General features: G+C 39.2%; 2 protein-coding genes across 2 annotated transcripts; one reads left to right on the top strand and one right to left on the bottom strand.

Moving 5' to 3' along the window:
• Window positions 1-1,736: 1,736 nt before the first annotated feature.
• On the bottom strand, window positions 1,737-3,800 carry LOC138909493 (uncharacterized). Its single transcript, XM_070200694.1, has 4 exons — window positions 3,420-3,800; window positions 3,094-3,351; window positions 2,344-2,372; window positions 1,737-2,151 (listed from the first exon to the last, which is right to left on the bottom strand). Exons 1-4 carry the CDS (start codon window positions 3,798-3,800, stop codon window positions 1,737-1,739), a joined length of 1,083 nt encoding a protein of 360 aa, XP_070056795.1.
• A 9,909-nt stretch (window positions 3,801-13,709) lies between these two features.
• LOC138909492 (uncharacterized) lies at window positions 13,710-15,509 on the top strand. Its single transcript, XM_070200693.1, has 2 exons — window positions 13,710-13,827; window positions 14,728-15,509. The coding sequence occupies exons 1-2, from the start codon at window positions 13,710-13,712 to the stop codon at window positions 15,507-15,509; spliced, it is 900 nt and encodes a 299-aa protein (XP_070056794.1).
• Window positions 15,510-16,939: the final 1,430 nt, after the last annotated feature.

The following is a 16,939-nucleotide window of genomic DNA, read 5'->3' as shown; positions in this document are numbered from 1 at the left end:
ATTATAAAAATATAAAAATACTATTTGGGCGCAAATAATGTAGTAAACTTTAATTATACACATCATATAGGCTATTTCTGCAAAGTTGTGCAAATAGCTTTAAAATACAAATATAATCATATGAAAATGAGGTAAAATATTATGAAACATATATGTGGATGAAAATAATAATTTTGGCTTACTAAGTCATCACAAGATAATCTAAAGGGGTAATTAATACATATTCAAAAAATTTAAATACAAGAAAATCATTTTTAAGGCTTTAAAAATTATGAAAAATTATAAAAAATACTTGTGTGACTCTTATAAATTAGTGGTGGTGCAGGAATGATATTTTAAAAGCATATATGACCTTTATAAAAATATGAGGGCAAAAATTGGGTATCAACAGATGCCCCTCTTTACCCGGGAATGGTGAAAGAGTTGCCGGGTAAAGAAAATGATGACCAATTTTGACTGAAGTGAGTGAGGAATGATGTATTTTGAAAAAGATTGTGGCCAAACCCTGGTTCTTGAGTTGCCTACATATCCCTAGTATTACAGGAATCAGGTCGTGTGTAGTTCTGGATCTAACGGTGAACGAAATCGATGGAGGTGTAATAAAAGTGGTTGTATTTTTCAAAAAGGATCTTTTGGATGCGATATTTTGGCTCAATTTAAGACTAGAAGACTGAGAAAGAAAACATGTTTCTTGCCTTAGATCTAGTTTGAATACCATAGTCCCAAGGAGTGATTACATTTTGAAGGGGATGTGAGCTTTTGTGCTTCGAGTTAGACACCTGGGTTTCCGGATAGGAGGGACCAGGTTCCTCCATGTGTCACCCATCATTAGCATCGATGGAAGTATGAATACCACTTATTTGCTTTGCATCATGAGTGCCTAATACAACATCATCAACTCTATTGTTCGCTTCAGTTGTCGTGATGGAGGGACCAGGTTCCTCCAAATCAACTGGAAGTTCTGCTGCATCTTCTTCCCTATTCTCCTTAACTGGACTCATTAAATCTGCCTTCCCATTTGCCATATCAATAACTTCTCTAGGGACCTTTGAATAATCTCCATCTTGATCATCCTTATCATGTGAATCTTTCCCACATGAGTGGTGAGATTCATCAAATATCACGTTATACTTTCCTCTACACATTGAGTCCATTTGTTGTAGACTTTGTATGCTTTGTTTTGAGAAGAGTAGACAAGAAAGATTTCTTCATCACTTTTAGCATCGAATTTTCCCAATGCTTCCTTACCATTATTGAGAATGAAACATTTGCATCCAAATGCTCTCATATAAGTCAACTTTTGTTTTCTCCCATTAAGCAATTCATACGTGGTCTTGTCAAGAAGGGACCTGAACATGCATTTGTTAATCAAATAACAAGCAGTGTTCACTGCTTCAGCCTAGAAACTCTTTGGCACAGCATTTTCAATCAACATCGTCCTTGCCATTTATCTTCTCCAAAACACAATTTTGTTGGGGGTGTTCTGGGAGCAGAAAAATTATGACTAATACCATTTTTAGCACAGAATTCATAGAATTTGGCATTGTCCAACTCAGTGCCGTGAGCAGATCTATTACTCACAACATTATATAGCCCATATTCACTTGAATCTGCTTCATAAAGGATTAAAAACTGGAAAGGTTTCATCCTTGGTCCTGAGAAATAAGGTCCATGTGAATCTGGAATAGTCATCAACAATAAAGAAATGTACTTTTTTCCTCCTCTGCTAGGCATCCTCATAGGCCACACAGATCCATATGAAGAAGATCCAGTGGCCTTGAGGTGCTCACTTCCTTCTTTGGTTTGAATGGGGACCTGACTTGCTTCCCTTTCACACATGCATCACACATTTTGTGATCTTTGAGCTTTGACTTTGGCAACCCACGAACCAGGTCCTTCTTGATTATCTTGTTCAATAGAGAAAAGCTTGCATGTCTCAATCTTTTGTGCCATAGTTGAGCATCATCATAAACGGCACTCAGGCATGTAAGATCACAACCATTCAGAGAATCAAAGTCTACAACATAAATAGTTTTGTACATTTTTGCAATCAGAACCACTCCACCAGTTATAAGATTGGTGATAGTGCAAGACTTTGACAAGAACACCACTTTGTTTCCTTTGTCGCAGATTTGAGAGATACTCAACAGGCTATATTTCAATCCATTCACATAATACACATTTTCAATTAAGTGAGAGAGTGTTTTCCCAATCTTTCAAACTCCTGGAATGTATCCCTTTTTGCCATTTCCAAAGGACACACTCTCACCTTACAGGATCTTGAGTGAAAGGAGACCATCCATTCTTCAAGTCATGTGTTTAGAGCAGCCACTATTCATGTACCATTTTTGACTGCTTCCCTTCACCACTGTCTGCAAAAGAGAATAAGAGATTAAACTTAGGAACTCATACAAGTTTGGGTCCCTTGTAATGAGGGAAAGGGCGAATTAGACTTCTTTTTGTCCATGCAGACATCCCACATTTCTTTTTTAGAGAATCAAGTTCCTTAGCAGCAAATACCTTTTCAACAAAAACTTTGTTTTTCTATTGGGACTGAAAAATTGCTTTACATGAATCTTTGTAATGACTAGTTTCACCATAATGAGTGCAAAGCCATTTATCAGGCACAATGCATACTTGCTATGTGGGTTATAGGGGGCCTTTTCTTTGTGGAACCTGATTCCTTGTCCGCTCCCCCTATTACTTTTATACATGGAAGTAATTGTATAAGAGTAACATCTCCACTTCAGAGATGTATCTAGATCATTTTAACCCTACGTAAATCTTCCTGAAGTTATCTATTTCTTTCAAGTTCAACAACAAGACTCAATTTTATATTTTTGAGTTTATTTTCAAGCTTAAGGTGTGCCTCACTTGCCACTTCCTTTCCTTTAGAGGAGTTCATTCATTTTTCCATTTAATGTTTTAATAGGATATTTTCTATCTTTAATGTTCTATCTCTCCGATTTCCTTAATTAAAGCATTTTTATCATTAATTAGATTGTGGTAAGAATCAATTAAAATATTAGCTAAAGATACCAGCTTCTTTTGATAATAAGACTTCAAATTTCTTTGAACGTTTAAAAAGTTTACCTCATCGTCATCATTATCTTCTTCCTCATAGGATTTTGCCATCTGTGCAAATATGGAGTCATATTCTACAGCTTCACTTTCAACGGCCATCATGGAGGTGTCTCCTTGCTCATCATCACCCTTAGATTCACTAGAGAAATCGCCCCAGGCATCCAGAGTTTGCTTCACAACATTATCAATGACATCTCTTCTCTTTAACTTCCTGTCGGGGAGCGGGTTCCTCTTAACCGTCTTATCAGCATTGTGTTTGTAATTGTCCTGCTTGTGGAGAGGGCAGTCTTTGATGAAATGTTCCGGCTTTACGCACTTGTGACAACAATCATAACCTTTAGTGTTTCTGCTAGATCTGGCCTTCTTAGGAATTCCTCCATTCGACGAACCATTTTCTGAAATCTTTGTTTAAGATAGGCGATGTCAGCATCATCACCACTTGAGTCACTGTTGTCTTCCTTGAGAACTAGCTTCTTCTCCTTTTTAGGTTCTCTTCTTTCATTATCTTTCTTCTTATTCATGTCATAGGTTTTCAGATTCCAAATGAGTTCGTCAACAGTCAACTTTTGCATATCCTTGGCTTCCGTGATAACATTGACTTTTCTCTCCCAGGAACCAACTAACACACTGAGTATTTTTCTGACCAGTTTGTTCCATGGGATAATTTCTCCAAGGGAGTGAATCTCATTTATGATGGAAGTAAAACGAGTATGCATGTCCTGAATAGACTAATCCTCATTCATCTTGAAGAGTTCATACTCAGTAGTAAGCATGTTGATTTTCGACTACTTGACTTGAGTGGTTCCCTCATGTGCAGTTTGGAGAGCCTCCCCAGATCTCCTTGGCAGATTGACAGGCAGAGATATCGTCTGGTCCAATGCCACAAACGAGGATCTTCTTTTCCCTAAAATGTGTCTCGATGGCCTTACGATCAACATCATTATATTCCTTCCTTGTATTTAGAATTGTAACTATTCCCTCACCAATGGTCTTTATAGGGACGAAATGTCCATCACAAATAACATCCAGAGCTCTGAATCTTCTGCCATGATAAAATCATGCATTCTTGTCTTCCACTAGGCATAGTTTTGGCCATTGAATCTTGGTGGTCTGTAGGTTGATTGTCCTTCTTCAAAATTTAGTGCAGCAACCATGTTGACACTTTCTAGGTGTTAGCCTTATAGAAAGAACCTGCTATGATACCAATTGATGTAAACTAAGGGTGCACCAAACTATATAGAGAACCTTATTCTCTATCAATTCCCACAGAATACAACAATAAGTAAATAACACAACGATATTTATGTGAAAAACTCTCAGCTCACGGGATTAAAAACCACGACCTACACTGGTAGGATTTCAACTTCACTAACTTATCAAACTTTATATTACAACCTATTGTAATCTAGGAATTAAAATCTTAATCCCTCACCTACTCACAATAACTATATTGCAAGCCTCTTTGTAATAACTTTATTACAAAGCTAACCACTTGACCAACTCTAGTCAAAACAACCACACATATTACGGTTTAAAAGATGTCATGGGAAATGATCTGAAAAGCTGAGTAGGAATTACAAGTGAATAGCATGAACAAAGACACAATAATACTAAAGGACACACGGTGTAATCAATGCTGGGATCTAGTCCTTTGTTGTTTTGCTGCTTTGTTCTTCAATGCCTCAGAGAGAATGAAGGCGAATACACAATTGAGAGTAATCAATATTTAGGTTATGCAAGTGTGTGTTGAAATCCCATGCCTCGTGTTGATAATATATGAGTGAGGTCGTCAAAGATGATGCAAGGGAGTGTCCGATACACATCATGCTTCAACAGTGTTGTTGTACTATTGCGTGTATAGTACAGTAGCTTTAACATCTATTAGAGTTGACATGTACTATGACCGGAGGAACTGATCTCTATTTGTTTCCTCTGTTGTTCCCTTATCTGGTTTCATTTGAGAAATGAACCAGACATTTGACTCGCTGCTCTGAACACTGAGGAACCAACTGTATCAGGTTCCCTATTTGGTCCTCTCATTGAGTTTGTTAAATCATCAAAACATAAGACACATAACTTATTAGACTTACAAAACTGATATGATAAATAAATACAATATATGTTTGAATTATACATAAAGAGAACTCAATGTACCCAGTAAGTATCTTGACTAACCTCGGTGAAGTAGTTCACAAGGTTTTTTAGTTAAAAGATACTCACTGATATAACATGTGTAGTGGAATAGCAATAGAAATAGTACTAAAACATAACATAGAAGAGTACAAGGACAAATATGTGAAGTATTAAATGATTACTAGAAGAAATTATGGTCAATATTTCTTAATATCACAACCAATCATTTCCTTAAAGCGATGACCATCAAACCAGGGTAGTAAATCCAGAGCTTTCATAGTGTGAGAAATGAACTCAAGACATCAAATCAAATGGCACAAAAATACTCTTCGTGGGTTTATCTCATCCTTACCGAGCATACGTGTAACAGTACCAACAGGTTAAAGAAAGGCCAATTACAGTAACGACAAAGTGGGAGATACACATGTATTAATAACAAACAAGGTAGTGCATATGGTCAATGATAACTGACTAGGTAGAAGGCATAGAAGTAATGACAACAATTAAGATAGATGTAGAAGGTTTATACAAAAGTGCAACAAATGAGAAACGACATAGATGTAGATATGACAAACAAGAAGGAAAACATGATATTTGCAAGTTAAACAAATTGAAGGCATGGATAATACAACAACAATTGAGGTAGAGGACAAAGACAGAACAACAACAACAAGTCACATAGAAAACATAGGTGCAATAGTAACAACTCAAGATAAAGAAATGAATGTATACACAAGGAAATGATATCACAATATAATGCATGTCCCTCGCCCTCGCCTGCACGAAAATACCCTTCGTTCCATGAAAACATGATAATATAAAAGCAATGGCTCGACATCACACTTCGTGCTTGTACTAACATCCTCACATGATAATGTAAATAAAATGGCACGACATCACCCTTCGTGCTTTACACTCTTCCTCTCATGGTAATATATATAAAATGGCATGGCATCACCCTCCGCATTTTATACTCTTTCTCACTAAGCAGATGTATATCAATAACAAGCAAGGTAGGAAGAATGAATAACATCAAGGAGAACGATTAAGCGAATAGTCCAAATGAACATAAATCACAACTTTCATGCCAATAACAATTCAAAAAACCTCAAGAACCTCATTGTTCAAGTATCTCAACCAATATCAAAAAAATGATCTTCAACTCAAGTATCGAATCCAATATCTCAAGAATAACGGCCGTAGCGATGTATTTGTCATTAAGTATAGTGATGACCGAATTTATCACATTAATAGTTACACAAAAATCCTTCAAATTTTAATCAACTTTTAATAAGCTAAATCATGGTTTCTTGCATTTAACTTCATATTCATATTAATCTAGAAGTCAAGTAAAACATGAGGCAAGAAGGTCACATATTCCAACAAGGCACAAATAATAGTATAATCTACCCCCGAGCATGATTAACCCTGGCACATACGTATATGCTCGTTACCTCCTATATGCATCATCCCCGCATGTAACAACCAATATCAATAAGTAGGAAAATTTCTCCCAATAAAGTTAGGCAAGACACTTACCTTGAACAAGCCAAATCGATACACTTGAAGCACTATCTTGCTCAAATCGACCTCAGAATGACTCGAAACTAGCCAAAAGCAACTCAAAATCACCAAATAATGCCATAGGAAGCAAACCCAAATGATAAAGGTTGAATCTTTAATCAAATACTCCAAGTCAACCAAAACGTCAAACCCAGGCCCGCACCTCAGAACCCGAAAAAATTGACAAAATCCGAAAACTCATTCAATTACGAGTCCAACTATACTAATTTTACTCAATTCTGACTCCGAATCAATGTTCAAGACTAAAAAATTCACTTTAGGAAAGTTTAGATAAAAATCCCCAATTTCTCTTTAAAATTCATAATCCAAATGCCAAAATCGAAGATAGATTCATGAAATATAATCAAAACTGAGTAAGAAACACTTATCCCAATCCATGTGGTAAAAATTGCCTCCACAATCGCCCAAATCCGAGCTCCATAGCTCAAAATATGATAAAATGACCAAGACCTTCAAAATAGAGTGCCTATAAGCTCTGCCCAGTTATGTGCATCGCGATTGCGAAGAAGAAAATAACATTGCCAGCAATTCCCTTCCACGTTTGTAACTATGCCCACGCGAACGTGATGAACACGGATGACAAACCTACGTTATCGCGGATACACTCATGCGAACGCGATAGCGGACACCTACTGCAAACGCAATGGGGCCAACTACACAAAGCTCAGCAAACGGGACCCTGAGCTCACAAACGTGTGGAGTAAAAGAATAAGCTCCAGCTTTCACACCGTGATTGCAACCTCACTCGCGTGATTGCGAAGTCCACCTTAATCACCAGAACAACCAGCAGAACAACACATATGAATGGTCCGAAATCACGTCGGAACTCACTCGAGCCTTTCGAGACCCCGTGCGAGCACACCAACTAGTACTAAAATATGACATGAACCTACTCGAGGCCTCAAATCACACATAACAGCATCAAAACCACGAATCACACACCTCAACTCGAACTAAATGAATTTTTAAACTTTCAAATTCCAAAACTCGTGTCGAACCATGTCAAATCAACTCGGAATGACCTCAAATTTTGCACACAAGTTTCAAATGACATAACTAAGCTATTACAACTCCCGGAATCAAAATACAAACCCGAAATCATCAAAGTCAACTCCCAGTCAAACTTATGAATATTCCAAGCCTTGAAATTGCCAATTTTTTCCAATTAACGACAAAACCTTCAAGAAACATCTAAATGCAAATCTGGGCATACGCCCAAGTCCAAAATCACCATCCGGACTTGACGGAACCATCAAAACTCCAATCCATGGTTAAATACATAAAAGTCAAACATGGTCAACTCTTCCAACTTAAAGCTTCTAACATGAGATTCATTTTTCCAAATCAATCCTGAATCACCTGAAAATCAAAATCGACAATTCACACAAGTCATAATACATCATATGAAGCTACTCAAGACTTCAAACAGCTGAACGGAATGCAAATACTCAAAACAATCGGTTTGGTCGTCACACAGCACCCCCTCATACACAACTACAAATAAGTAAATAGTTTTATAAATAGGCAAGGGATTAAACTAATTAGGGAACAAATTATAGTAGTTAGGTTAAAGGTTAGCTCGCCTAGTGAATGCAAAAATATAAGTGTGCAAGATTTAAGAAAATTTTAAAGAATTCTAGCAGAATTAGTTGATTTAAAAACATGGCAGTTAACATATTACAATCATTAAGAGAAACCTACAAATCTGGACTACAATCGCGTTAATGAAAATAAAAATTTGGTCTGTGAGTTTCAAAATCCTATCTTGTGGATGAGTTCCGCAATCTGCACCTACTATATCTATGGAACCCACTAAACTCATAGGTTCCAAAGTAGTTATACTACCACAAGGATTCTTTTCTTTTCACAAAGATAATAAAGTTATATTGCTAATTTATGCATGATTAGTTATGAATTATACTAGGAATATATATGGTATATAAAGTTACATTGTTAGTTTTACTCTGTGTCTTTCATATTCAAAAGTCTATGAGGTGCTGATTATACCCCATATATACATCACATATGTATTTTAATTGAAATAAATATAGATCCAAAATACATGTTATATAAATTTAAAATACCGAATCCTACAATGTAAAAATACACTATATGTATCTTAGTGTATAATCACTTTATAACATGAATACATTTAAAATATTTCTGTCACGACCCAGAATCCCAACCTCAGGGTCGTGATGGTGCCTAACATCCACTAGCTAGGCAAGCCGACATGAGATTATTAAATAGCCAATTTTTAACAGTTTAAACACAATGATGATATACAATGAGAAATAGGAACCCAATATGATACAGTACCAACATAAGTCATGTGATAATATCTACTCCCAAAGATCTGGAGTCATGAGTGCACGAGAAGCTAGAAGTTCTACAAACAGAGTTTAAAATAAATACAACTGTTTCGAAGGAAATGAACAGTAAAAGAGGGAAGAGGAAGGGGACTACAAGGTCTGCGGACACCAACAGATCTACCTTAAGTCTTTGTATGCAATGATCCGAGCTGACGGACCTCACACACTTATAGGACAAATACCATAATTTGCACAAGAAGTGCAGAAGTGTAGTATGAGTACAACCGACCCAATGTACTCCGTAAGTATCGAGTCTAACCTCGACGAGATAGTGACGAGGCTATGATAGGACACCTACATAAATAAACTTGTACAAGTATATGCAAAACAGTAATAATAACAGAGGATAATAATGTACAAACTGGGAGGGGACATGCAAAAAGGGAAAAAATATGATAACTACGACAGGTATGAAATCACGTAATAGCCAAATACATTATCAACCAATGAGATTAGATAACCAATGATATGAAAATGGCACGACATCACCTTTCGTGCTTTTACTCTCGTCCTTACCATGAAATGATGATATAAGTAAAATGAAATAGCACAGCATCACCCTTCATGCTTTTACTCTCAACCTCACCATGTAACAATGAATAAATGAGATGAATGGCACAACATCACCCTTCGTGCTTTTACTCTCTTCCTCACCATATAATAATGAATAAATTAGATAAATTGTATGACAACACCATTCATGCTTTTACTCTCTTCCTGACTATGCATTAATCAATAAATGAGATAAATGCAATGGCACGGTATCACCCTTCGTGCTTTTATACTCTTCCTTACCATGTAACGAAGATAATATAAATTCGGGAAATAAATAATGCGGGGAATGTATTTACCATCAAATATGATGCCAAGATACCAAAGTCCAACTTCCAAAATGCTCAACAATTACGAAATAAGCAATAATTACGGAAGGAATAATCAAAGAAGTAAAAACCTAACCTAAGCATGGATATCATAATTAATAATTCAATAAAACACAAGGAAACAAGTTCCACCCTCATGTTTTAACCCAACAACAATGCATAAATATTCGTCACCTCACATATATGTTATTTCCACACATTAAACATGTAGCAAATAGACAAACAAGTACTAATCCCTCAAGTCAATGTTAACCACGATATTTACCTCGCTCCACAATCAAATCAAAGCTCAACCGGGACCTTTCCTCTAAAATTCGCCTCCAAGCCAATCGAATCTAACCAAATATAGTTCAAACAATTCTAAATAAGCTTTAGAAACTACCTATGAGTCAAAAAGATTCAATCTTTAATGATTTTGGAAAAAGTCAACAAAAGTCAACCCCGACTTGGTCAAAACCCGAGATTCAAACCAAAACCAATTACTCATTCACCCCCGAGCCCGATTACATGATTAGTTTAAAAATTCGCCCTCAATTTGAGGTCTAAATCTCAATTTCTCAAAATACCCAATTTCTACCTAAATCCCTAATTTCTACCATGAATAACAGTAGATTAAAGGCTAAAAATCAATGGGTGTTTATGGAGATGGAAAAAAACGAGTTAAAATCTACTAACCTATGAAGTGGGGATGAAATCCCTCTTCAAAATCGCCTCTAGGCCGAGATCAAATGTGGAGATGGTGGAAAATCAAGAAACTCTCGTCTTAGGGATATTTTAAATCACTGGCATCAGGTCTTCATCGCGTTCGCGATAGACCTGACGTGATCGCGAAGCAAAGTGGCCCAATTGGCCTTTGCGTTCCCGAGATTCTCTAAGCGTTTGTGATGGCCCTCCCCCCGGCATTCGCGTTCGCGTATAACACTCAGCAGATCCCCTCCAAGGCCCATACCCATCACGTTCGCGTGGTATTGGTCGCATTTGCGAAGGGTGATCGTCAACCTCGCGTTCGCGTAGAGGAAATCCCACCCCAGCCAAGGTTACCCTTCGCGATTGCGAAGAATAAGGCACCAGACACCAGAATCTTTGAAACCAGCATCTCTAAAACCTATCTGAAACTCACCCGAGCTCCTCAGGCTCCAAACCAAATATGCACACAAGTGTAATAACATTATACAATCTAGCTCGCATGATCAAAATACCAAATTAACACCTAGAACTTCGAATCAGACATCAAAATGTATGAAATTTTCAAAGAAACATAAGAACTTTAAAATTTTACAACCAGATGTCCGAATCACGTTAAATCAACTCCGTTTTGTACCAAATTTTGCAGACAAGTCATAAATAGTCAAATGAACCTATACTAAGTTCCGAAACCGAAATTAGAACCCGGTAGCAACAAAGTCAACCTACTGTCAAACTTGGAATTCTTTAAACCTTCAAATTACTAGTTTTCAACAAATTACATTAAATCAAGTTAGGGACTTTCAAATTCGGTTCTGAGCATATGCCCAAGTCCCAAATCACGATATGGACCCATCGGGACCGTCAAAAGAACTGATCCTGGTCCGTTTACACATAATGTTGACCGTAGTCAACTAAAATCATTTTAAGGCTAAAATTCACATTTTCTTCAAATTTTCACATAAATATTTTCCAGAAAAAGATACGAACTGCACACGCAAATTGATGAAGGCTAAATGTTGAGGTCTCGGAACACAAAAATGAAGGCTAAAACTAAAAATGATCTATCAAGTCATCACATTCTCCACCTCTAAAATAAACGTTCGTCCTCGAACAGACATAGAAAGGTACCTGGACTGGTGAAAAGGTGTGGATATCTACTCTACATGTCGGGATCAGACTCCCATATTGCTACCTCGATCGAATAACCTCTCCATTGTACTCTAACTGAAGGATAACTCTTAGACGTCAACTTCCTGACCTTTTGGGCTAGAATAGCCACCGGCTCCTCCTTATAAGTCAAATCCTTGTCGAATTGGACTGAGCTAAAATCTAACACATGGGATGGATCACCGTGATACTTCTGAAGCATGGAGATAAGAAACAACAGATGAACTGTTGATAAGATAGGTGGCAATGCAAGCTTGTAGGCCACCTCCCCCACTTTCTCAAGAATCTCTAAGGGTCTGATATACCTAGGGCTCAACTTGCCCTTCTTTCCAAACCTCATCACACCCTTCATGGGTGAAACCCAGATCAATACCCTCTCTCCCACCATGAATGCAACATCATGAACTCTACGATCGACATAACTCTTCTGCCTAGACTGAGCTGTGCGAAGTCGATCCTGCATCATCTTGACCTTTTTCAAGGCATCTTGAACCAAATCAGTACCGAATAACAGAGCCTCTCCCAGCTCAAACCAACCAACTGAAAAACCAACCAACTGTTGTTGTAGGAAAACTTCGCATGCGGCGAAAATTGATCCCAAGAAACTCCGAAATCCATAACGCAAGCGTGAAACATATCCTCTAATATCTTAATGGTGCGCTCGGACTGTCTGTCCGTATAGGGGTGAAATGATATACTCAACTAAACCCATGTTCCTAACACACACTGTACAACCCTCCAGAAGTGCAAGGTAAACTGCGTACCTCGATCAGAAATGATGTACACGGGCACACCGTGAAGACGGATGATCTTGCAGATATAGATCTCAACCAACCGCTCTGAAGAATAGGTAACTGCTACTGGAATGAAATGTGACGACTAGGTCAACCTGTCCACAATGACCCATACTAAATCGCATTTCTTCAAAGTCTGTGGGAGCTCAACAACAAAATCCATGGTAATATGCTCCCACTTCTACTCAGGAATCTCAAGCTTCTGAAGCAAACTGCCAGGCCTCTGATGCTCATACATTACTTGCTGAAAATTTAGACACCGAGCCATATATGCAACTATATCCTTCTTCATTCTCCTCCACCCAACTTTAAATGTGATTAGTGCTTACACGCCTCAAGTGGGTTTGGCCGATGATATTAAGAGACGCTTATAGGAAGAATTTGACGGGTTGGTACGTGGCATTCTGCTCACCGGGAAGTTATTCATAGGAGGTGACTTCAATGGTCACCTTGGGGCGACATCTTAGTGGTATGACGGTGTGCATGGCGTCTTTGGCTTTGAAGTTGGGAATGGAGGCAGTACTTCATTGTTAGACTATGCTAAAGCCTTTGATTTTGTGATTGCCAACTCGTGTTTTCCGACAAGTGAGTAGCACTTGGTTATATTTAGGTGTTCGTTGGCCAAGACTCAAATTGATTATCTACTTCTCCGAAAGTGTGATAGGAGTCTATACATGGATTTCAAGGTTATACCAAGCAAGAATTTCATGACTAAACATATATTATTGGTGATGGATGTAGAGATCATGAGGAAGAGGAGGAAGAGGGCCATGTATGGTCAACCCAGGATCAGGTGGGCTGCTTTGACTAGTGACAAAGCACAGGAGTTGGGGGGGGGGGGGCTAATGGCTATGGGAGCCTGGAGGAGTAGTGGGGACATGAGTTATATGTGGACCATGACAACGAAGTGTATTAGAGTAGATGCGAGAGAAGTGTTACGGGTCTCGAAGGGTTTCTCTAGCAGCCACAAAGGTGACTGGTGGTGGAGTGAGGAGGTATAAGAGAAAATGGAAGCCAAGCAAGCGACATACTTAATGCTTATAGAGAGCATGGACGAGGAGGCGAAGAGGATGAACAAGGAGGGGTATAGGAGGGCTAAGAAGGAGGATATATGTAGCGGTTACTGTAGCTAAGACTGCGGTGTTTGGGCGTTTGTAAGAATTGCTTGGGGCTAAAGGCGGGGACAAGAAGCTATACATGCTAGCCAATGTGAGAGAGATGAAGGCCTGTGATCTCGAGCAAGTTAAGTGTCTCAAAGATGAAGAAGTAGAGTTTTGATGGAAGAGGCTCAGATTAGACGAAGATGGAAGACATATTTCCATAAACTCATGAACGAAGAGGGTGATATTGACATTGTATTTGGGTGACTTGAAGCACTCCGAGATGCGCCGTGATTTCAGTTATTGTAGGTGCATAAGAGTAGAGGAGGTCGATGGGGCTATGTGTAAGATGCGCAGGAGTAGAGCTACCAGGCCAGAAGAAATACATGTGGTATTGTGGAAGAATGCGGGTAGGGAAAGTTAGGAGTGGCTCACTAGGCTATTCACCGTCATTTTTAGGATGAAGAATATGCCTGATTAATGGAGGTGGAGTATGATGATTCCTCTTTATAAAAACAAGGGTGATATCCAAAGTTGCAATAATTATAGGGGGATTAAGTTCCTAAGGCATACTATAAAAGTTTGGGAGAGGGTGGTTGAAGTGAGGGTGAGGACCAATGTGTCCATTCTTGAGAAGCAGTTCGGTTTCATGCCGGGGCATTGGACTACGGAAGCCATTCACATTGTGAGGATATTGGTGGAACGGTATAGGGAGATTAAGAAGGACGTGCACATGGTGTTCATTGACTTAGAGAAAGCATATGATAAAGTCCCGAGAGAGGTTCTCTGTTGATGCTTGAAGGCTAAAGGGGTCCCAGTAGCCTACATTAGGGTGATTAAAGACATGTATGATGAAGCTAAGACTCGGGATAGGGCAGCGGGAGGAGACTTGGAACACATTCCGATTATGATGGGGTTGCACCAGGGATCCACTCTTATTCCATTCCTATTTTCCTTGGCGATGGACGCATTGACGAGATACTGGATGGTGTTAAGAAGAGGCTGGAGGTTTGGAGGCAGACCCTAGAGTCTAAGGGTTTCAAGTTGAGCAGGACCAAGACAAAATACATGGAGTGCAAGTTCAACAACGGTACCAAGGAAGGGGATATGGAGGTGAGTCTTGATATGCAAGTCATCCCTAAGAGAGGTAGTTTCAAGTATCTTGGATCTATAATACAAGGTAACGTGGAGATTGATGAAGATGTCACGCATCATATCGGAGCAGGATGGATGAAGTGGAGGCTCGCTTCCGGTGTCTTTTTAGATAAGAATGTGGCGCTGCGACTTAAAGGTAAGTTCTACAAGGTTGTTTTTAGATCGACTATGTTGTATGGAGAAGAGTGTTGGCCGGTCAAGAACTCTCATACCCTGAAGTTAAAAGTAGCTGAGATGAGGATGTTGAGGTGGATGTGTGGGCATACCCGGTTGGATAAGATTAGGAATGAAGTTATTCGGGAAAAGGTGAGGATGGCCCCTGTGGAGGATAAGATGTGGGAGGCGAGGTTGAGATGGTTCGGGCATGTTAATAGGAGAAGTATAGAAGCCCCAGTTAGAACGTGCGAGCAGTTAGGCTCGGTGGGCAGCAGGAGGGGTAGAGGTAGATCTAAGAAGTCTTGGGGAGAGCTTATTAGGCGGGACATAGCGCTGCTGGAGCTGACTGAGTACATGGCCCTAGACAGGAGGGTTGGAGGTCAAAGATTAGGGTAGAACGTTCGTAGGTAGTCGATAGTTTCTCTTTGTCTTAGTTTGCTAGCATTAGTGTTAGTATGATATATTTTATTCATAGATGGCTATTACTACCTAGAGTTTGACTGCATTCTTGGATTCGATCTTATTTTATCTTGCTGTTATTCCTACTTGTTGCAATTACCTATTTTTTTCCGTCGTTCTCTAGCCGAGGGTCTATCGAAAACAACCTTTCTGCCCCTTCCAAGGGTAGGGGTAAGGCTGCGTACATCTTACCCTTCCCAAACCCCACTTGTGGAAAACTATTGGGTTTGTTGTTGTTGTTGTTGTATTCTCCTCCACCAATAATGCTGCCAGTCCTGATACATCTTGGCGCCCCCTAGATGAATGGAATACCAGGAACTATGGGCCTCCTCAAGAATCAACTCACGAAGCCCATCCACATTGGGCACATAAATCCGATCCTACATCCGCAACACCCCATCATCTCTGACAGTAACCTGCTTGGCACCATCGTGCCGCACTGTGTCCTCAAGGACAAGCAAATGGGGGTCGTCATATTGACGTTGTGCTCATAAAAAGAAGACCGAGAGCCCGTGCAAGCTAGAACACGACTGGGCTCCGAAACATCTGACCTTACAAACTGATTGGCCAAATCCTGAATATCTAATACTAGTGGCCTCTCACCAACTGGAATATATGCAAGGCTACCCATACTCACAACCTTTCTACTCTAGGCATCGACCACCACATTGGCCTTCCCGGGATGATACAAAATGATGATATCATAGTCTTTCAACAGATCCAACCACCTCCTATACCTCAAGTTGAGATCCTTTTGCTTGAACAAATACTGTAGACTCTGATGATCCATGAACACCTCACATGACACGACATGGAGGTAATGCCTCCAAATCTTCAGTGCATGAACAATGATTGCCAACTCTATGTCATGACCATGGTAATTCTTCTCATGAACCTTCAACTGCCACGACGCGTATGCAATCACCCTGCCATCCGACATCAATTTTGCATTGAGCCCAATACGCGATGCATAACAATACACCGTGTAGGATCCTGAACCTGTGGGTAACACCAATACTGGCACAGTGGTCAAAACAGTCTTAAACTTCTGAAAACTCAACTCACACTCATCGGACCACCTGAATGGAGTACCTTTCTAGTCAATCTAGTCATTAGGGATGATATGGATGGAAACCCCTCCACGAACTGGCGATAATAACCCGCCAAACCTAGGAAACTATGAATCTCTATAGCTGAAGTAGGTCTGGGTGATGAGTGCAAAATACACGCTTAAATTGTGCTCGCTAATCAAAGATAGTATAGTATAATATTGTATCCACAGGGATTGGATTTAGTATTCTCATAGTTTCTAGCTTGATTGCTATCCAGGAGGATCAACAATTGAGATTTATATGATTAATAATAAA

Source organism: Nicotiana tomentosiformis, chromosome 4 (assembly GCF_000390325.3).
Source record: "Nicotiana tomentosiformis chromosome 4, ASM39032v3, whole genome shotgun sequence".
In the NCBI taxonomy this organism is placed as follows: domain Eukaryota; kingdom Viridiplantae; phylum Streptophyta; class Magnoliopsida; order Solanales; family Solanaceae; genus Nicotiana; species Nicotiana tomentosiformis.
Note: the sequence above shows the minus strand (reverse complement) of the source record. Positions and strands in the feature narration are given on the sequence as shown.